The sequence below is a fragment of the Eschrichtius robustus genome, chromosome X (assembly GCF_028021215.1).
Source record: "Eschrichtius robustus isolate mEscRob2 chromosome X, mEscRob2.pri, whole genome shotgun sequence".
Classification (NCBI taxonomy): domain Eukaryota; kingdom Metazoa; phylum Chordata; class Mammalia; order Artiodactyla; family Eschrichtiidae; genus Eschrichtius; species Eschrichtius robustus.
Genome location: NC_090845.1, coordinates 114,334,580 through 114,357,048, shown reverse-complemented (window position 1 = coordinate 114,357,048; position 22,469 = coordinate 114,334,580). Strand labels below are relative to the sequence as shown.

Genomic DNA, 22,469 nt, shown 5'->3' with positions numbered 1-22,469 from the left:
AGATTGGTGGTTGCCAGGGACAAGGAGGAAGAGGGAATGGGGAGTAGCTGCTAAATGGGTACAGGGTTTCATTTTGGGATGATGAAAGTGTTTTGGAACTAGATAGGGTTGGTGGTTTTACAACACTGTGAATGCACCAAATGCCACTGAATGTTCCCTTTAAAATGGTTAATTTTACGTTAATTTCTTCTCAATAAAATAAATAAATAAATAAGTTGTAAGGAAAAGATGTGGAGATATATCAACCAAAACAAAAACAAACAAAAGTCTAAAATTTCATAAAAAGGGTGGGGGAGGGGAGGTGGGAAGGGAGCAGGCTGATGTTAAGAATCCTTACCACATTCACAGCAAGCTTTCTGAGCCTAGTGAAGCCACACTTCTCTACTCTATGGTTATACCTGCCAACTGGAAAGGTTACTGCAACGGTTCTAAATATCTCACAAAGACTGGAATTCTAGAATTGCCTGGTATTTCCCCTTCCTGGCCATTTCATCATAAATTGGGGTCACAAAATCAAGGGCCATATTTATGAAACCAAATTTAGGATACATACTCTGGTTAAGTACCAAAAGTACCAAGTATATTCGCAGGGACAATGGATTTTGCTCAAAAATCCAGGACATTTAGCCGTTAAAAACTACAGCTCTAAAAAAATAAATAAAAATTAAAAATTAAAAATTAAAATAAAAAAATAAAATAAAAACTACAGCTCTCTCAATGATTCTAACACTCAAGGGATTAAAAGAACTCATCCTCAGATATTTTACATATAGAAATAGTAAAAGCATAACTGAATTTCACTGCATTTTAAAAACACAATTCATTTCCAATTCTACCATGCAGCTGAACAGGCTGTGGCTTCAGTGATGCCTGTGGTCACTAGGATTAGAGGACTCCCGGTCCCGGGAGTGCCGGGCCCTTTTATGCCTGTGGGATTTATCTTGACTCCTACTTCTACTTCTGTGACTACGCCCCTCAGAGCGCCCACTGTGCCGGCTGCAATGTGCGTCTGAGCTTCGACCTCTGTCTCTATCTCTGTTCTTGTCTTCTCTCTCTTCCTTCCTGCTTGATGACTTGTGTTCGTGCTTGGGCTTCTCCTTCCTCGGCTCCCTCTCTCGGTCCTCTGTTCCACCACGGCAGGTCGTCCTGATCTCAGGGGAGCTGGGGTGGGGCTTCCGCACCTCCCTGGACTCTGACTTCTGACCCCTCTCTGAGTTCTTGCCACTGTGCTTTTTAGAGCCAGGGTCATCCTTTTCCTTTATCATCTTGCTTCTGGGTGATGAAGAGGAGGCTGGCTGCTCTGCCTGTACCTCCTGGTCAGTCTTCTCTTTGTCTTTCTTTCTTTTCTTTTTTTCCTTTTTGTCTGGAGGACAAGAAGGGCAAAATAAGAAAAGGAAGATGGAAAAGATGGAGGACATGCAAAAGGAAAGCATCCTTGGCAGCAGCGTGAAGCAGTCACAGTCTCTACTTCCAGAAAAGTGCCTCCGAGAAGCCAAGCTGGATGTCTGTCACCCTTGATATGTCGAGTTGCTGTATAAGGCAACTCCCAGTCTTAATTATCTCTTTAAAGACCCTACCTCTTGGGCTTCCCTGGTGGCACAGTGGTTAAGAATCCGCCTGCCAATGCAGGGGACACGGGTTCGAGCCCTGGTCTGGGAAGATCCCACATGCCGCGGAGCAACTAAGCCCGTGAGCCACAATTACTGAGCCTGCGTGTCTGGAGCCTGTGCTCCGCAACGGGAGAGGCCGCGACAGTGATAGGCCCGCGCACCGCGATGAAGAGTGGCCCCCGCTCGCCACAACTGGAGAAAGCCCTCGCACAGAAACAAAGACCCAACACAGCCAAAAATTAATTAATTAATTAATTTTTAAAAAAAAAGACCCTACCTCCAAATACAGTCACATTCTGAGTTACGGGTGGGGGGGGCAGTTAGGACTTCAACATATGTGTTTTGGTGGACAGAATTCAGCCCATACCATTAGCCTTCTGCTGATACCTCTCCTTTCCCAATTAAAGTAAGCTTCCCCACACCTTCCCCCTTCACACTTAAGAACTGATTACCAACTCTTAGTGAATGCTAAGAAGAGCAAACACTAAGCCTACCCAGAGTCTTCTCTTGGGCCTTAATGCTTTACCTTTTTTGTGTTTTCTGGTGGGTTTGCCATCTTCAGAGCCCTCAGATGAACTCAGTGAGGGAGTGTGAGCCCCACAGCCCCTCTCCTGCAGCTCTTTGGTCACATCATCCATTTCTTCTGAGTTCTTAGGAGCCCGATAGTTAGACACATGATCCACTCGGATAGTTCTTCCTTTGATCTAAGACAGACAGGCAATGCTTCAGCAAAGACAGCCCTCCTATCTAACTATTTGAACCCAGCTGCAGAAATCCATGGTTTGAACCATACCCATTACCCTCCTGCTATTCTATTTCTCGGGAAATCTCGAAAGCAGACCTGCCCAACTGGTGTGTCACGGCACATATCCCTACACATTAATTCGCTCAGCCCTTGGGGCGGCCAGGTGGGGCCTGGGGCAGCTGGAGCCCCCAGGGCAGTTGTACTAGGCAGCCTCATCAGTTTACCCCAGAGTGTCATACTAATATCTTCATGTTCTACGTGTGCCATGAAGTGAAAAGAGCCTGGGAAGTACTGCCCCAAAGCACAAGCAGCACGGAAAACTGTAAGAGTTCAGACACACAAACAATGAATTACCCTCAATCTGTAACACCCACAGTGAAACATACCATGAAAAAGCCTGGCAGCAAGAGGGAATTCCTGAAATTGAGCTCAATGCTACAGCTGCTTTCTCGACACAGCAATTAGGACGAGGCCAAAGCAGACCAATAGTTGGGAGGGGGGAAGGAATCTAGAAAGGACTACTTTCTTTTTCCTTAAGCCCTCACACCCTGCTCTACCCCCAGCATACTGGAACAACTGGCTCACACTGATACTATCGTTGCAAAGCACAACTCTCCAGGTGAACAACAAAAAATTGACCCCTTACTTAAAACAAAAACATTCAGGCAGATACAGACTTATTCTATAGACAAAGCCATCTGAAATTTGAATTGTCTGGCTTTTCCTGTTCCATTCAAGAGCAAGTTTTTACTCTTACCTTTAAGCCTGAGCACTTTCTATCATCTATCCTATTCCCCATTTCAAAACATTTTTGAAAACCTTCCCTTTATGGTGACTCCCTTTCACTGCTGGCTCTCTTAAAAATCAAGCCTATAACCTTTTTCCACCCTGTCCTATAATCTCCAGTTGTTCCACACTGGTGCAGTCAGTGACAAACTCTCCAAGTCAAGAGTTACCCCTCTGACCTGTGACAATGCTCGTTCAATGGCAGTGCTTTTCCTAAACAAGCAGAGGGACCACGTGGAGCACAGATAAGCCTGACTTGCCCCATCCCCTTCTCTCAGCCCAATGTCTCACTTACAAGGGTGGAAGAGAGAGGGGAACAGAGGAGAGAAAACTTCAGAATGAGTTACTTTTGTAGAATTTGTCATGAGATTTTAACTAGAGAATTTCCAGGGCCCAGTACTGCTAAGTCAGTGGAGACATATGACAGACATACATGGCTATGTCCTCAGCCATGAAACCATGATGGAGCCCCAAATTTCCTGACACAGGACGGCATGGAAGAGCAGCGTTTGCTAGTCTCTTTGTTCTTCAGTATACCAGAAATGAGAGTGGAGTGTGAGGAGGGAAAGGTGAAAAATAGAGGCCTGGTTGGGTGCCGGGTGAAGGGGAGTGGGGGGTCATGGTACCTATGCTCCTGAGGAGACGGTTTGCTAAGAGATGGGTAAAAGGAACAAGTGCTGGCAGAGTCATGAGCCAATGGAATTATTTCCTGGGATCATTTCCTGGTCAATATGTCCCCACACCTCTGCAACCTTCACAACACACCCAGCTGACCAGTACTGCCCTTGAGCCTGTGGCTATCAGGTGGGAAATGAAACTGAAGCCCTACATGAAGGAAAAGTTCTGCTTAGTAAGCATACTCACCTTGATCCCATTAAAATTGTCAACAGCCAGAATTGTGCTCCTCTGGTCTTCATAGCAGAGGAAACAGAATCCTTTGGATTTCCCAGTCTTCTTGTCCCGTACCAGGTTAATGTTAACAATTTCGCCATATCTATTTATTTTATAAAAGAGTAAGACACTGTTGATTTAAAATGCAAAAACTTTCAGATTGGATGATAAAACACAATTCAAATAATATAGTCCGTATGGGAGACACATCTAGAACAAGATGACAAAGAAAGGTTAAAAATAAAAAGTTAGACAAAGATATATCAAGAACACCCAATTAAAAAATGGGTGGTAGTATTAAGATCAAAGATGAGGCTTAAGAAGATGGCGGAAGAGTAAGACGCGGAGATCACCTTCCTCCCCACAGATACATCAGAAATACATCTACACGTAGAACTGCTCCTATAAAACACCCACTGAACGCTGGCAGAAGATGTCAGACCTCCCAAAAGGCAAGAAACTCCCCACTACCTGGGTAGGGCAAAAGAAAAAAGAAACAACAGAGACAAAAGAATAGGGACGGGACCTGCACCAGTGGGAGGGAGCTGTGAAGGAGGAAAGGTTTCCACACACTAGGAAGCCCCTTCGCGGGCGGAGACTGCAAGTGGCAGAGGGGGAAAGCTTCGGAGCCATGGAGGAGAGCACAGCCACAGGGGTGTGGAGGGCAAAGCGGAGAGATTCGCGCACAGAGGATCGGTGCCGAGCAGCACTCACCAGCCCGAGAGGCTTGTCTGCTCACCCGCCGGGGTGGGCGGGAGCTGGAAGCTGAGGCTCGGGCTTTGGTCGGATTGCAGGGAGAGGACTGGGGTTGGCGGCGTGAACACAGCCTGAAGGGGTTAGCGCACCACAGCTAGCCGGGAGGGAGTCTGGGAAAAGGTCTGGAGCTGCCAAACAGGCAAGAGACTTTTTCTTGCCTCTTTGTTTCCTGGTGTGTGAAGAGAGGGGATTAAGAGCGCCGCTTAAAGGAGCTCCAGAGACGGGCGCGAGCCGCGGCTATCAGCGCGGACCCCAGAGACGCGCATGAAACGCTAAGGCTGCTGCCGCCGCCACCAAGAAGCCTATGTGCAAGCACAGGTCACTATCCACGCCTGCCCTCCCGGGAGCCTGTGCAGCCCGCCACTGCCAGGGTACCGTGATCCAGGGACAACTTCCCCGGGAGAACACACGGCGCGCCTCAGGCTACTGCAACGTCACGCTGGCCTCTGCTGCCGCAGGCTCACCCCGCATCCGTACCCTTCCCTCCCCCCGGCCTGAGTGAGCCACAGCCCCCGAAGCAGCTGCTCCTTTAACCCCGTCCTGTGTGAACGAAGAACAGACACCATCAGGCAACCTACACGCAGAGGCAGGTCCAAATCCAAAGCTGAAACCCGGGAGGTGTGCGAACAAAGAAGAGAAAGGGAAATCTCTCCCAGCAGCTTCAGAAGCAGCGGATTAAAGCTCCACAAACAACTTGATGTACCTGCATCTGTGGACTACCTGAATAGACAATGAATCATCCCAAATTGAGGAGGAGGACTCTGGGAGCAAGATATATTATTTTTTCCCCTTTTCCTCTTTTTGTGACTGTGTATGTGTATGCTTCTGTGTGAGATTTTGTCTGTATAGCTTTGCTTTCACCATTTGTCCTAGGGTTCTGTCCGTCCGTTTTTGTTTGTTTGGGTTTTTTTTTTGTTTTTTTACTTTAAAAAATTTTTTTTCTTTTTTTCTTAATAATTATTTTTTATTTTTTATTTTAATTATTTTATTTTATCTTACTTTATTTTATTTTATCCTCTTTCTTTTTTTCTTTCTATTTTTTCTCCCTTTTATTCTGAGCCGTGTGGAGGAAAGACTCTTGGTGCTCCAGCCAGGCGTCAGGGCTGTGCCTCTGAGGTGGGAGAGCCAACTTCAGGACACTGGTCCACAAGAGACCTCCCCGCTCCACGTAACACCAAATGACGAAAATCTCCCAGAGATCTCCATCTAAACACCAAGACCCAGCTTCACTCAATGACCAGCAAGCTATACTGCTGGACACCCTATGCCAAACAACTAGCAAGACAAGAACACAACCCCACTGCTTAGCAGAGAGGCTGCCTAAAATCATAATAAGGCCACAGACACCCCAAAACACACCACCAGACGTGGACCTGCCCACAAGAAAGGCAAGATCCAGCCTCATCCAGCAGAACACAGGCACTAGTCCCCTCCACCAGGAAGCCTACACAACCCACTGAACCAACCTTAGCCACTGGGGACAGATACCAAAAACAACAGGAACTACGAACCTGCAGCCTGCAAAAAGGAGACCCCAAACATAGTACGTTAAGCAAAATGAGAAGACAGAAAAATACACAGCAGATGAAGGAGCAAGGTAAAAACACACCAGACCTAACAAATGAAGAGAAAATAGGCAGTCTACCTGAAAAAGAATTCAGAATAATGATAGTAAAGATGATCCAAAATCTTGGAAATAGAATAGACAAATTGCAAGAAACATTTAACAAGGACCTAGGAGAACTAAAGAGGAACGAAGCAATGATGAAAAACACAATAAATGAAATTAAAAATACTCTAGAAGGGATCAATAGCAGAATAACTGAGGCAGAAGAACGGATAAGTGACCTGGAAGGTAAAATAGTGGAAATAACTACTGCAGAGCAGAATAAAGAAAAAAGAATGAAAAGAACTGAGAACAGCCTAAGAGACTTCTGGGACAACATTAAACGCACCAACATTCGAATTATAGGGGTCCCAGAAGAAGAAGAGAAAAAGAAAGGGACTGAGAAAATATGTGAAGAGATTATCATTGAAAACTTCCCTAATATGGGAAAGGAAATAGTTAATCAAGTCCTGGAAGCACAGAGAGTCCCATACAGGATAAATCCAAGGAGAAACACGCCAAGACACATATAAATCAAACTATCAAAAATTAAATATAAAGAAAATATATTAAAAGCAGCAAGGGAAAAACAACAAATAACACACAAGGGAATCCCCATAAGCTTAACAGCTGATCTTTCAGCAGAAACTCTGCAAGCCAGAAGGGAGTGGCAGGACATATTTAAAGTGATGAAGGAGAAAAACCTACAACCAAGATTACTCCACCCAGCAAGGATCTCATTCAGATTTGATGGAGAAATTAAAATCTTTACAGACAAGCAAAAGCTGAGAGAGTTCAGCACCACCAAACAAGCTTTACAACAAAAGCTAAAGGAACTTCTCTAGGCAAGAAACACAAGAGAAGGAAAACACCTACAATAACAAACCCAAAACATTTAAGAAAATGGGAATAGGAACATACATATCGATAATTACCTTAAATGTAAATGGATTAAATGCTCCCACCAAAAGACACAGACTGGTTGAATGGATACAAAAACAAGACCCGTATATATGCTGTCCACAAGAGACCCACTTCAGACCTAGAGACACATACAGACTGAAAGTGAGGGGATGGAAAAAGATATTCCATGCAAATGGAAATCAAAAGAAACCTGGAGTAGCAATTCTCATATCAGACAAAATAGACTTTAAAATAAAGACTATTACAAGAGGCAAAGAAGGGCACTATATAATGATGAAGGGATCGATCCAAGAGGAAGGTATAACAGTTGTAAATATTTATGCACCCAACATAGGAGCACCTCAATACATAAGGCAAATACTAACAGCCATAAAAGGGGAAATCGACAGCAACACAATCATAGTAGGGGACTTTAACACCCCACTTTCACCAATGGACAGATCATCCAAAATGAAAATAAATAAGGAAACACAAGCTTTAAAAGATACATTAAACAAGATGGACTTAATTGATATTTATAGGACATTCCACCCAAAAACAACAGAATACACATTTTTCTCAAGTGCTCATGGAACATTCTCCAGGATAGATCATATCTTGGGTCACAAATCAAGCCTTGGTAAATTTAAGAAAATTGAAATCGTATCAAGTATCTTTTCCGACCACAATGCTATGAGACTAGATATCAATTACAGGAAAAGATCTGTAAAAAATACAAACACGTGGAGGCTACACAATACACTACTTAATAACGAAGTGATCACTGAAGAAATCAAAGGGGAAATCAAAAAATACCTAGAAACAAATGACAATGGAGACACGACGACCCAATTCCTATGGGATGCAGCAAAAGCAGTTCTACGAGGGAAGTTTATAGCAATACAAGCCTACCTCAAGAAACAGGAAACATCTCGAATAAACAACCTAACCTTGCACCTAAAGCAATTAGAGAAAGAAGAACAAAAAAACCCCAAAGTTAGCAGAAGGAAAGAAATCATAAAGATAAGATCAGAAATAAATGAAAAAGAAATGCAGGAACAATAGCAAAGATCAATAAAACTAAAAGCTGGTTCTTTGAGAAGACAAACAAAATTGATAAACCATTAGCCAGACTCATGAAGAAAAAAAGGGAGAAGACTCAAAGCAATAGAATTAGAAATGAAAAAGGAGAAGTAACAATTGACACTGCAGAAATACAAACGATCATGAGAGATTACTACAAGCAACTCTATGCCAAAAAAATGGACAACCTGGAAGAAATGGACAGATTCTTAGAAATGCACAACCTGCCGAGACTGAACCAGGAAGAAATAGAAAATATGAACAGACCAATCACAAGCACTGAAATTGAAACTGTGATTAAAAATCTTCTAACAGGGCTTCCCTGGTGGCGCAGTGGTTGAGAGTCTGCTTGCTAATGCAGGGGACACGGGTTCGGGCCCTGGTCTGGGAAGATCCCACATGCCGCGGAGCGGCTGGGCCCGTGAGCCACAGCTACTGAGCCTGCGCGTCTGGAGCCTGTGCCCCGCAACGGGAGGGGCCGCGATAGTGGGAGGCCCGCGCACCGCGATGAAGAGCGGTCCCCGCACCGCGATGAAGAGTGGCCCCCGCTTGCCGCAACTAGGGAAAGCCCTCGCACGAACCGAAGACCCAACACAGTCAAAAATAAAAATAAAATAAATAAATATATTTAAAAAAAAAAAAAAATCTTCTAACAAACAAAAGCCCAGGACCAGATGGCTTCACAGGCGAATTCTATCAAACATTCAGAGAAGAGCTAACACCTATCCTTCTCAAACTCTTCCAAAATATTGCAGAGGGAGGAACACTCCCCAACTCATTCTACGAGGCCACCATCACCCTGATACCAAAACCAGACAAAGTTGTCACAAAGAAAGAAAACTACAGGCCGATATCACTGATGAACATAGATGCAAAAATCCTCAACAAAATACTAGCAAACAGAATCCAACAGCACATTAAAAGGATCATACACCATGATCAAGTGGGGTTTATTCCAGGAATGCAAGGATTCTTCAATATACACAAATCAATCAACGTGATACACCATATTAACAAATTGAAGGAGAAAAACCATATGATCATCTCAATAGATGCAGAGAAAGCTTTCGACAAAATTCAACACCCATTTATGATAAAAAGCCCTGCAGAAAGTAGGCAAAGAGGGAATTTTCCTCAACATAGTAAAGGCCATATATGACAAACCCACAGCCAACATCGTCCTCAATGGTGAAAAACTGAAACCATTTCCACTAAGATCAGGAACAACACAAGGTTGCCCACTCTCACCACTATTATTCAACATAGTTTTGGAAGTTTTAGCCACAGCAATCAGAGAAGAAAAAGAAATAACAGGAATCCAAATCAGAAAAGAAGAAGTCAAGCTGTCACTGTTTGCAGATGACATGATACTATACATACAGAATCCTAAAGATGCTACCAGAACTACTAGAGCTAATCAATGAATTTGGTAAAGTAGCAGGATACAAAATTAATGCACAGAAATCTCTTGCATTCCTATACACTAATGATGAAAAATCTGAAAGTGAAATTAAGAAAACACTCCCATTTACCATTGCAATGAAAAGAATAAAATATCTAGGAACAAACCTACCTAAGGAGACAAAAGACCTGTAAGCAGAAAACTATAAGACACTGACGAAAGAAATTAAAGATGATACAAATAGATGGAGACATATACCATGTTCTTGGATTGGAAGAATCAACATTGTGAAAATGACTCTACTACCCAAAGCAATCTACAGATTCAAGGCAATCCCTATCAAACTACCACTGGCATCTTTTCATGTGCTTCGTGGCCATCTGTATGTCTTCTTTGGAGAAATGTCTATTTAGGTCTTCTGCCCATTTTTGGATTGGGGTGTTTGTTTCTTTAATATTGAGCTGAATGAGCTGTTTATATATTTTGGAGATTAATCCTTTGTCCGTTGATTCGTTTGCAAATATTTTCTCCCATTCTGAGGGTTGTCTTTTCGTCTTGTTTATGGTTTCCTTTGCTGTGCAAAAGCTTTGAAGTTTCATTAGGTCCCATTTGTTTATTTTTGTTTTTATTTCCATTACTCTAGGAGGTGGATCAAAAAAGATCTTGCTGTGATTTATGTCAAAGAGTGTTCTTCCTATGTTTTCCTCTAAGAGTTTTATAATGTCCAGTCTTATATTTAGGTCTCTAATCCATTTTGAGTTTATTTTTGTGTATGGTGTTAGGGAGTATTCTAATTTCATTCTTTTACATGTAGCTGTCCAGTTTTCCCAGCACCACTTATTGAAGAGACTGTCTTTTCTCCATTGTATATCTTTGCCTCCTTTCTCATAGATTACTTGACCATAGGTGCGTGGGTTAATCTCTGGGCTTTCTATCTTGTTCCATTGATCTATGTTTCTGTTTTTGTGCCAGTACCATATTGTCTTGATTACTGTAGCTTTGTAGTATAGTCTGAAGTCAGGGAGTCTGATTCCTCCAGCTCCATTTTTTTCCCTCAAGACTGCTTTGGCTATTCGGGGTCTTTTGTGTCTCCATACAAATTTTAAGATGATTTGTTCTAGCTCCGTAAAAAATGCCATTGGTAATTTCATAGGGATTGCATTGAACCTGTAGATTGCTTTGGGTAGTATACTCATTTTCACAACGTTGATTCTTCCAATCCAAGAACATGGTATATCTCTCCATCTGTTGGTATCATCTTTAATTTCTTTCATCAGTGTCTTATAGTTTTCTGCATACAGGTCTTTTGTCTCCCTAGGTAGGTTTATTCCTAGGTATTTTATTCTTTTTGTTGCAATGGTAAATGGGAGTGTTTCCATAATTTCTCTTTCAGATTTTTCACCATTAGTGTATAGGAATGCAAGACATTTCTGTGCATTAATTTTGTATCCTGCAACTTTACCATATTCATTAATTGGCTCTAGCAGTTTTCTGGTGGCAGTTTTAGGATTCTCTATGTATAGTATCATGTCATCTGCAAACAGTGACAGTTTTACTTCTTCTTTTCCAATTTGTATTCCTTTTATTTCTTTTTCTTCTCTGATTGCCGTGGCTAGGACTTCCAGAACTATGTTGAATAATAGTGGTGAGAGTGGACATCCTTGTCTCGTTCCTGATCTTAGAGGAAATGCTTTCAGTTTTTCACCATTGAGAATGATGTTTGCTGTGGGTTTGTCATATATGGCCTTTATTATGTTGAGGTAGGTTCCCTCTACGCCCACTTTCTGGAGAGTTTTTATCAGAAATGGGTGTTGAATTTTGTCAAAAGCTTTTTCTGCATCTATTGAGATGATCATATGGTTTTTATTCTTCAATTTGTTAATATGGTGTATCACATTGATTGATTTGCGTATATTGAAGAATCCTTGCATCCCTGGGATAAATCCCACTTGATCGTGGTGTATGATCCTTCCAATGTGTTGTTGGATTCTGTTTGCTAGTATTTTGTTGAGGATTTTTGCATCTATATTCATCAGTGATATTGGTCTGTAATTTTCTTTTTTTGTAGTGTCTTTGTCTGGTTTTGGTATCAGGGTGATGGTGGCCTCATAGAATGAGTTTGGGAGTGTTCCTTCCTCTGCAATTTTTTGGAAGAGTTTGAGAAGGATAGGTGTTAGCTCTTCTCTAAATGTTTGATAGAATTCACCTGTGAAGCCATCTGGTCCTGGACTTTTGTTTGTTGGAAGATTTTTAATCACAGTTTCAATTTCATTACTTGTGATTGGTCTGTTCATATTTTCTGTTTCTTGCTGGTTCAGTCTTGGAAGGTTATACCTTTCTAAAAATTTGTCCATTTCTTCCAGGTTGTCCATTTTATTGGCATAAAGTTGCTTGTAGTAGTCTCTTAGGATGCTTTGTATTTCTGCGGTGTCTGTTGTAACTTCTCCTTTTTCATTTCTGATTGTATTGATTTGAGTCCTCTCCCTCTTTTTCTTGATGAGTCTGGCTAATGGCTTATCAATTTTGTTTATCTTCTCAAGGAACCAACTTTTAGTTTTATTGATCTTTGCTATTGTTTTCTTTGTTTCTATTTCATTTATTTCTGCTCTGATCTTTATGATTTCTTTCCTTCTGCTAACTTTGGGTTTTGTTTGTTCTTCTTTCTCTAGTTTCTTTAGGTGTAAGGTTAGATTGTTTACTTGAGATGTTTGTTTCTTTAGGTAGGCTTGTGTAGCTATAAACCTCCCTCTTAGAACTGCTTTTGCTGCATCCCATAGGTTTTGGGTCGTCGTGTTTTCATTGTCATTTGACTCTAGGTATTTTTTGATTTCCTCTTTGATTTCTTCAGTGATCTCTTGAACGGTATTTAGTAACGTATTGTTTAGCCTCCATGTGTTTGTCTTTATTACGTTTTTTTCCCTGTAATTCATTTCTAATCTCATAGCGTTGTGGTCAGAAAAGATGCTTGATATGATTTCAATTTTCTTAAATTTACTGAGGCTTGATTTGTGACCCAAGATGTGATCTATCCTGGAGAATGTTCCGTGTGCACTTGAGAAGAACGTGTAATCTGCTGTTTTTGGATGGAATGTCCTATATATATCAATTAAATCTATCTGGTCTATTGTGTCATTTAAAGCTTCTGTTTCCTTATTTATTTTCATTTTGGATGATCTGTCCATTGGTGTAAGTGAGGTGTTAAAGTCCCCCACTATGATTGTGTTACTGTCAATTTCCTCTTTTATAGCTGTTAGCAGTTGCCTTATGTATTGAGGTGCTCCTATGTTGGGTGTGTATATATTTCTAATTGTTATATCTTCTTCTTGGATTGATCTCTTGATCATTATATAGTGTCCTTCCTTGTCTCTTGTAACATTCTTTATTTTAACGTCTATTTTATCTGATATGAGTATTGCTACTCCAGCTTTCTTTTGATTTCCATTTGCATGGAATATCTTTTTCCATCCCCTCACTTTCAGTCTGTATGTGTCCCTAGGTCTAAAGTGGGTCTCTTGTAGACAGCATATATATGGGTCTTGTTTTTGTATCCATTCAGTCAGTCTATGTCTTTTGGTTGGGGCATTTAATCCATTCACGGTTAAGGTAATTATCGATATGTATGTTCCTGTGACCATTTTCTTAATTGTTTTGGGTTTGTTTTTGTAGGTCCTTTTCTTCTCTTGTGTTTCCCACTTAGAGAAGTTCCTTTAGCATTTGTTGTAGAGCTGGTTTGGTGGTGCTGAATTCTCTTAGCTTTTGCTTGTCTGTAAAGCTTTTGATTTCTCCATCGAATCTGAATGAGATCCTTGCCGGGTAGAGTAATCTCGGTTGTAGGTTCTTCCCTTTCATCACTTTAAGTATATCATGCCACTCCTTTCTGGCTTGTAGAGTTTCTGCTGAGAAATCAGCTGTTAACCTTATGGGAGTTCCCTTGTATGTCATTTGTCGTTTTTCCCTTGCTGCTTTCAATAATTTTTCTTTGTCTTTAATTTTTGCCACTTTGATTACTATGTGTCTCGGCGTGTTTCTCCTTGGGTTTATCTAGAGACTGTCATACAGAGTGAAGTAAGTCAGAAAGAGAAAAACAAATATCGTATATTAATGCATGTATGTGGAACCTAGAAAAATGGTACAGATGAGCCGGTTTGCAGGGCAGAAGTTGAGACACAGATGTAGAGAATGGGCATATGGACACCAAGGGGGGAAAACTGCGGTGGGGTGGGGATGGTGGTGTGCTGAATTGGGCGATTGGGATTGACATGTATACACTGATGTGTATGAAATTGATGCCTAATAAGAACCTGCAGTATAAAAAAACAAACAAACAAAACAACTAATACTAAACTTTCATTGGGTTATTTGTATGGAAATATGTTAATATAAATGTTTCAGACATTACATGAAATTTCTAAAAATCTTATATTTGTATTTGTATGGAAATATGTATGAAAATATGTTAATATAAATGTTTCAGACATTATATGAAATTTCTAAAAATCTTACATTTGTATTTGTATGGAAATATGTTAATATAAATGTTTCAGACATTACAAAAAAATAAATAAATAAATATTTAAAAAAAAAAAAAAACTACCACTGGCATTTTTCACAGAACTAGAGCAAAAAATTTCACGACTTGTATGGAAACACAAAAGACCCCAAATAGCCAAAGCAATCTTGAGAACGAAAAATAGAGCTGGAGGAATCAGGCTCCCTGACTTCAGACTATACTACAAAGCTACAGTAATCAAGACAGTATGGTACTGGCACAAAAACAGAAACATAGATCAATGGAACAGGATAGAAAGCCCAGAGATAAACCCACACACATATGGTCACCTTATCTTTGATAAAGGAGGCAAGCACATACAGTGGAGAAAAGACAGCCTCTTCAATAAGTGGTGCTGGGAAAACTGGACAGGTACATGTAAAGGTATGAAATTAGAACACTCCCTAACACCATACACAAAAATAAACTCAAAATGGATTAAAGACCTAAATGTGAGGCCAGACACTATCAAATTCTTAGAGGAAAACATGGGCAGAACACTCTATGACATAAATCACAGCAAGATCCTTTTTGACCCAGCTCCTAGAGAAATGGAAATAAAAACAAAAATAAACAGTTGGGACCTAATGAAACTTAAAAGCCTTTGCACAGCAAAGGAAACCATAAACAAGATGAAAAGACAACCCTCAGAGTGGGAGAAAATATTTGCAAATGAAGCAACTGACAAAGGATTAATCTCCAAGATTTACAAGCAACTCATGCAGCTCAATAACAAAAAAACAAACAACCCAATCCAAAAATGGGCAGAAGACCTAAACAGACATTTCTCCAAAGAAGATATACAGATTGCCAACAAACACATGAAAGAATGCTCAACATCATTAATCATTAGAGAAATGCAAATCAAAACTGCAATGAGATATCATCTCACACCGGTCAGAATGGCCATCATCAAAAAATCCAGAAACAATAAATGCTGGAGAGGGTGTGGAGAAAAGGGAACCCTCTTGCACTGTTGGTGGGAATGTAAATTCATTCAGCCACTATGGAGAACAGTATGGAGGTTCCTTAAAAAACTGAAATTAGAACTACCATATGACCCAGCAATCCCACTACTGGGCATATACCCTGAGAAAACCATAGGTCAAAAAGAGTCATGTACCTAAATGTTCATTGCAGCTCTATTTACAATAGCCAGGACATGGAAGCAACCTAAATGTCCATCGACAGATGAATGGATAAAGAAGATGTGGCACATATATACAATGGAATATTACTCAGCCATAAAAAGAAATGAAATGGAGGTATTTGTAATGAGGTGGATGGAGTTAGAGTCTGTCATACAGAGTGAAGTAAGTCAGAAAGAGAAAAACAAATACAGTATGCTAACACAGATATATGGAATCTAAAAAAAAAAATGGTCATGAAGAACCTAGTGGCAAGATGGGAATCAAGACACAGACCTACTAGAGAATGGACTTGAGGATATGGGGAGGGGGAAGGGTAAGCTGTGACAAAGTGAGAGAGTGGCATGGACATATATACACTACCAAATGTAAAATAGATAGCTAGTGGGAAGCAGCCGCATAGCACAGGGAGATCAGCTCGGTGCTTTGTGACCACCTAGAGGGGTGGGATGGGGAGGGTGGGAGGGAGGGAGATGCAAGAGGGAAGAGAAATGGGAACATATTGTATATGTATAACTGATTCACTTTGTTATAAAGCAGAAGCTAACACAGCATTGTAAGGCAATTATACTTCAATAAAGATGTTTAAAAAAAATAAAAAATAAAAATAAAAGCTTGAGAAACACTAGGGTTTAAATTTTGCAACTCAATGTAAATTAATAAAATTAAAACATTAATTATGGTAAAAAAAAAAAAAAAGAGTCATGTACCACAATGTTCACTGCAGCTCTATTTACAATAGCCAGGACATGGAAGCAACCTAAATGTCCATCATCAGATGAATGGATAAAGAAGATGTGGCACATATATACAATGGAATATTATTCAGCCATGAAAAGTAACGAAGTGGAGTTATTTGTAGTGAGGTGGATGGACCTAGAGTCTGTCATACAGAGTGAAGTAAGTCAGAAAGAGAAAAACAAATACAGTATGCTAACACATATATATGGAATCTCTAGGGGAAAACAATGGTCATGAAAAACCTAGTGGCAAGACGGGAATAAAAACACAGACCTAGTAGAGAATGGACTTGAGGATATGGGGAGGGGGAAGGGTAAGATGTGACAAAGTGAGAGAGTGGCATGAACATATATACACTACCAAACGTAAAATAGATAGCTAGTGGGAAGTAACCGCATAGCACAGGGAGATCAGCTCTGTGCTTTGTGACCACCTAGAGGGGTGGGATAGGGAGGGTGGGAGGGAGGGAGATGCAAGAGGGAAGAGATATGGGAACATATCTATATGTATAGCTGATTCACTCTGTTATAAAGCAGAAACTAACACACCATTGTAAAGCAATTATACTCCAATAAAGATGTTAAAAAAAAAAAAAGATGATGAATTCAAGGCCAACAATAAAAAACATCTACCTGTGACTAAGAGGGCTCTTTTGCTCTGAAAAAGGTCCTAATACATAACAAAAGTCATGAAATTTTATGCATAAATCAACAAATCAAAAATTATAATTAAAAATAGGATGAGCAAGTAAGAGTGAAAGTTATGAGAGATTTTAACACACCACTTTGAGTTCATAACACATAAAATTGAGAAAAATAGGCCAGAGGAATCAATTAATATAAAATTATATAATATAAATACAAATAAACATATAACTAATAATATAACAATTACATTGTTAAAAATATTAACATCAGACTAGTATATATATAGATATATTTGATTGTACAGAAAGATGATAGTTTCTTCTCAAGAATCCATGAAACACATATTAAAATTGACTGTAGACTAGGTCTCAAAGTAAACCTCAATCATCTCCAAAAACAGCCCAGACCATATTCTCCAACCACAATGTTAAACAGCTGGAAATAATATTTTAAAACAAAAAATACCCTACCTAGAACTTGAAACCTATTCTCCAAGCTAACAACTGGATGAAAGAGAAAGTAAAACAAAATAAAGAAATCAATGGCAGACTATTTAGAAAATTACAAAAATGGGAATATATACCAAAATTTATGGGATGTGGCTAAAACCACACTCAGGAAAATCTGTAGATTGTACATCCCCTAAAAAGTCAATGTTACCATAACATAATTTAAACATATGAATAAATGAATGCATAAAAATTAAAAAATAATAATTTTGCATAGCAAAAAGATCACAATAAGCAAAGTCAAAAGTCAAATGACAAACTAGGAGAAAACGTTTGCAATTTATATCACAGATTAAGGACTAGAAAGCCATTTTTTTCCTTTTGCTATAAAAGACATTATCAGGACAACTGGTGGAGTTGAATAAAGTCTATAGATTAGATAATAATACTGTAACAGTGTTGACTTCCTGAATTTGATCACTATACTGAGGTTAAACAAGAGAATGTACTTGTATTTTGGGAAATACACATTGAAGAATTTAGGAGTAAATCGGCATCTTGTCTGCAACTGACTCTCAAAAGGTTAAAAAGAAATATGTATAGGTGGCGTGAAATAATAACAAAGCATATGTGGTAAAATGCTAACATCTGGGGACTCCAAGTGAAGGGGGTACAGGTATACTTTATACTATTTTATAACTTTCCTGTTTTAAGCCAGAAATTATTTCAAAATAAAAAGTAAAAGAAGAAAAGAATACAGGAGTTGGCTTGAAGGGACTACTACAGACCAAACTGGGACAATTTGAGCATCAAGAAATAATAATAACGGCAATGTAGTATAACACATCAAATTAAAAACAAAAAATAAGTCCACAGCAATACAGTACACGATAAAGTGTTACAACAATAAGTTAATATCCTTAACACATGAACAGCTCTTGTAAAATCAGTAAGAAAATGAGGAATACACTAATAGGGAAAAAAATAGGCAAATGATATTAATAGACAATTTACAAAAAAAAAGAAATAATAAGGGCCTGTAAATCTATGAAAGGATGTTCAACCTCCCTGATGATGAAATAAAGGCAAAGTAAAATAATACTGAGAGGCTGTATGGCAAATATTTTTTTGAATAACCATTACTGATTCGGATTCAGAAAAATGAGCATTCTAGTGAGAGTGGAAATTGATACAACCTTTTCAGTGGAAACTGAAACAACCTTTTCAGAGAGTAATTTGGCAATGTTTATAAAACATCTTAAAAATGCTACCATACTGATCCAGTAATTTCACTAAGGAAACCATCAGGGATGCATACAAAGATGTGTATACTACAATGTATTTTGCAGTATAATTTATAACAGCAAAATATTAGAAATAACGCCCAACATTGAAAAGAAGACAATAAAGAAAAACACCAAGATGTTAACAGCTTTTCCTTAAAGTACATTCTATTTTCTTCTTTATACTTTTTCTTTTTGCCAAATGTTTTTTTTTTATAACTATAAATTTTTTTTAACATCTTTACTGGAGCACAATTGCCCCACAATGGTGTGTTAGCCTCTGCCCTACAACAAAGTGAATCAGCTACACACACACACACACACACACACACACGTCCCCACATCTCCCCCCTCCCGCGTCTCCCTCCGTCCCACCCTCCCTATCCCACCCCTCTAGGTGGTCACAAGACACCGAGCTAATCTCCCAGTGCTATGGGGCTGCTCCCCACTAGCTATCTATTTTATGTTTGGTAGTGTATATATGTCCATGCCACTCTCTCACTTTGTCCCAGCTTACCCTTCCCCTTCCCCATATCCTCAAGTCCATTCTCTAGTAGGTCTGCGTCTTTATTCCCGTCTTGCCCCTAGGTTCTTCATGACCTTTTTTTTTTTTTTTAGATTCCATATATATGGGTTAGTATACGGTATTTGTTTTTCTCTTTCTGACTTATTTCACTCTGTATGACAGACGCTAGGTCCATCTACCTCACTGCAGATAACTCAATTTCGTTTCTTTTTATGGCTGAGTAATATTCCATTGTATATATGTGGCACATCTTCTTTATCCATTCATCTGTTGATGGACACTTAGGTTGCTTCCATGTCCTGGCTATTGTAAACAGAGCTGCAGTGAACATTTCGGTACATGACTCTTTTTGAATTATGGTTTTTTCAGGTATTGCCAAATGTTCTATAATGACTATACATTACTCTGATAATCAGAAAACAAAATACTTTTTGAAAGCCACTGTTATCAGTCACAAAGGCAATCTTCATGGAGGGTAACGTGTATAGCCAGAACAGAGAACTGGAATAAACACACACACTAGCTGTGTGAAATAAACACACTCAATGCAAATAATACAAAAACAGCTCCCAGGTGGAAGGCTGGATCAGGTAGAGGTATCACAAAGGGGTGGAAATTATAGGCTGTACCTGCTGTGAACTTCCCAATACCCAGGAGTTGGAGGAAGCAGCCTCTGTCCCTCTCAGGGCCCTCTACCATGGCCTTCTTCTTGCCCAATTTCTTTCCCATGGCCTTCTGCCCTATATGCTGCCCAACCATTCAGCCAGAACCTGCTGCCCCCTAAGTTGCCCAACCACTCAGCCAGGGCCCTCTGCCCATTGGATGGCCCAACCATGCCCTGCCATGGCAATGACTCTGCCAGGGTGTGCTAGCCGTGTTTGCTTGCCCAACCCCTTTTACCATGGTCCTCTGCCCCTGAGGGCTACACAGGCCAGGAGTCATGGCCCTCTGCTCCTGTGAGCTGCCAAGGCCCTCTGGCCCTATAGACTAACTACTCTATGTAGCTCTGGGGTTGTACCCAACCCCTCTCCTACCAGCTGCCACTACTAGTGTGAGCTGCCAAGACCCTCTCCCACCCAGTGCTGCTGCTATCATCTCATAGCAGAAGGAAGACTATAAGGTTCTCCTATACATTCTTATTCCTCAGCAGCCTGTGATTCTCAGCCTCCAGTTAAAGAGATTGGCTCTGCTCACTAACCTTACACTAATCTAGAAACAAAGCAAGCAAACTATTGCCTAAACCTTTTGCTTTTTTCCCAATTCCTCTGTGCTTTGCCCTAACCCTACAATGCCACACAGGTGTGGGCCCAGAAGGGCCCCGTGATCATGAGTTACCACTAGTTTGTAGGAGCCCGAGGAGATGGGCCAACACAGTACCTTCCTGGGAGTTCCAGCCTGTTCCAGTGTAGGCCTCAGTGAAAAAGCAATAAAAATAGACCAGAATCCCCAAGACAGCCTCCTAAATCATCCAACTTCTTGGATCTTCCACATTGGGAGAGTACCAGAACCATGTCCTGGGACTGACCTAAACTAGAGCAGAAGCTCCAGCCCTCCCCATGCAGGGAGGCCGGTCAGCCTAGAATTAAAATAAATGGTTTTTGTGATGCCATAAAATGTGTTATGGAAGCAAACTATTCTGATGGCTGAGAACGCAGAAAATGAAAGGGGACTTACTGTGAGAACACACAGATGATGTCCCCTTCAGTCAGCTCATAAGGAAGCCCTCCTAGAAGAAAAAAACACATTTCAGTTCAGCAAACATTTACCAAGTGTCTACTATGTGCCATGCATGCATCAAGCAGGCACTGGGGGTGCAAAGAAGAGTAAACAACAGGGCCTGCCCTCAAAGAACTCACAGTCTGATACAATGACAGAAACACATAGAAGATGTAGCAGTAGTACAGAAAAAACAGTGATTAACTTTGAGTGGAAAGATCGGGGCCACCCCTAACCAAACTAATCCCCCTCACACCCAAAATCTTCTGGACAAAGCAGATAGTTTCCAGCACAAAACTTGGATTCCATAAACATATCTTGAACTCATGTGCTCTTTATCTACAAATTCACAGCTAAGATCCAAAATCACTTTAAATATGCAAATATTAACCCCAACTCACACAGACTAAGGATTATAAAGTCAACTGTTAAGCATTTCATAGGAAATAAATTCCCCTGCAAATGTTTCCTTCCTCACCAGTAGAATGGGGATATTAGTACTTACTTTACAGAACTGTTATAAGAATTAAATAAAACAATGGATATAAAATGCTTAGCACAATGTCTGGTGCAATAACCTCTTTGAATAAACTGTCAAATTACTGGATGTGACACAAGTGAATACAGAGATGGTGATATGACCATGGATAGAAGGCAGGAGCTAATTAGATGAGGAAAATAAATTCTGAGGGAAGGGGAATGGGGCGGGAGGGAGTTGGCAGTAATATGGGATAGGGGCTAAGACCATGAGTTCTAGAATCCCATAGTTCTGGCTGTTCCACTTACTAGCTATGTGGAAGGAAGTTCATTAACTTCTCTGCACCTCAGTTCCCTTAGCTGTATAAATGGGGGGACGCGGGGTGATAAAAATCGTCTCTGAGAAACCAAGTGGCACGATTCTTAGCATAGTGAATGACAAGCAGTACCTATCATGAGCACTGACTTGGCAGAGAGAGCAAACTAGAAATGGGGGAGAAAAAAGACATGGAAAACGGATTTACAGGCAGAGAGCGGAAGGAAATAAAAGTGAGTGATGAATGTCGGGAGGACTGAAGGGCGGGAACGCTGAAATGTTAGGGAGCAGGTCAGGAGAGAACGAGGAGCCCTACGGGAGAAAGATGTGGACCTCACCCAAGAAGATCCAGGCGCTGTCCTTGTACTCGGAGTGCCAAGACACCTTCTCCGCTACCCCCAGCTGGACCTCACGCTCATTCAGCTCGTTGATCAGCTTAACTTTAGTTAAAGGGCTGCACAGGGAACGGAAAAGCGCACAAGTAAGCGCGGCCCGGCCTGAGGTAAAGGAGAGCAAAACTGGGGGACTAATTTTCTAGTCTCCCCGCCCCTCCCGCCCCTCAGCCCCGCAGATGCTCTATCACCTCAGCCCCGGTAGGCCACCTCCGGCTGCCCGTCCCCGACACCTCCCCTCGGGGGGAAGCTCTGGGGCCTTACTTCATCTCTGCGGGTTCACACTCAGAAGCCAGGAACCGACTTCACGCTCAAAACCTAGGAAGCGACTTCCGGGAGAAGCCTCAAGACGCATGCGCAGCCCCGGCGCAGCGCGCCCATTGGTCTCCGCGGAGCTTGCGCCGCGCCGGAAGAGCGCAGCCGCGCGCCCATTGGTCTCCGCG

At 40.9% G+C, this 22,469-nt stretch overlaps 1 protein-coding gene across 1 annotated transcript; it reads right to left on the bottom strand.

Moving 5' to 3' along the window:
* Positions 1-790: 790 nt before the first annotated feature.
* RBMX2 (RNA binding motif protein X-linked 2) lies at positions 791-22,381 on the bottom strand. Its single transcript, XM_068532781.1, is given in 7 exon segments — positions 791-1,363; positions 2,137-2,314; positions 4,006-4,135; positions 20,800-20,851; positions 21,973-22,088; positions 22,291-22,340; positions 22,343-22,381. Coding segments are annotated over 7 exon segments (1,068 nt in total). The 3' UTR covers positions 791-860.
* Positions 22,382-22,469: the final 88 nt, after the last annotated feature.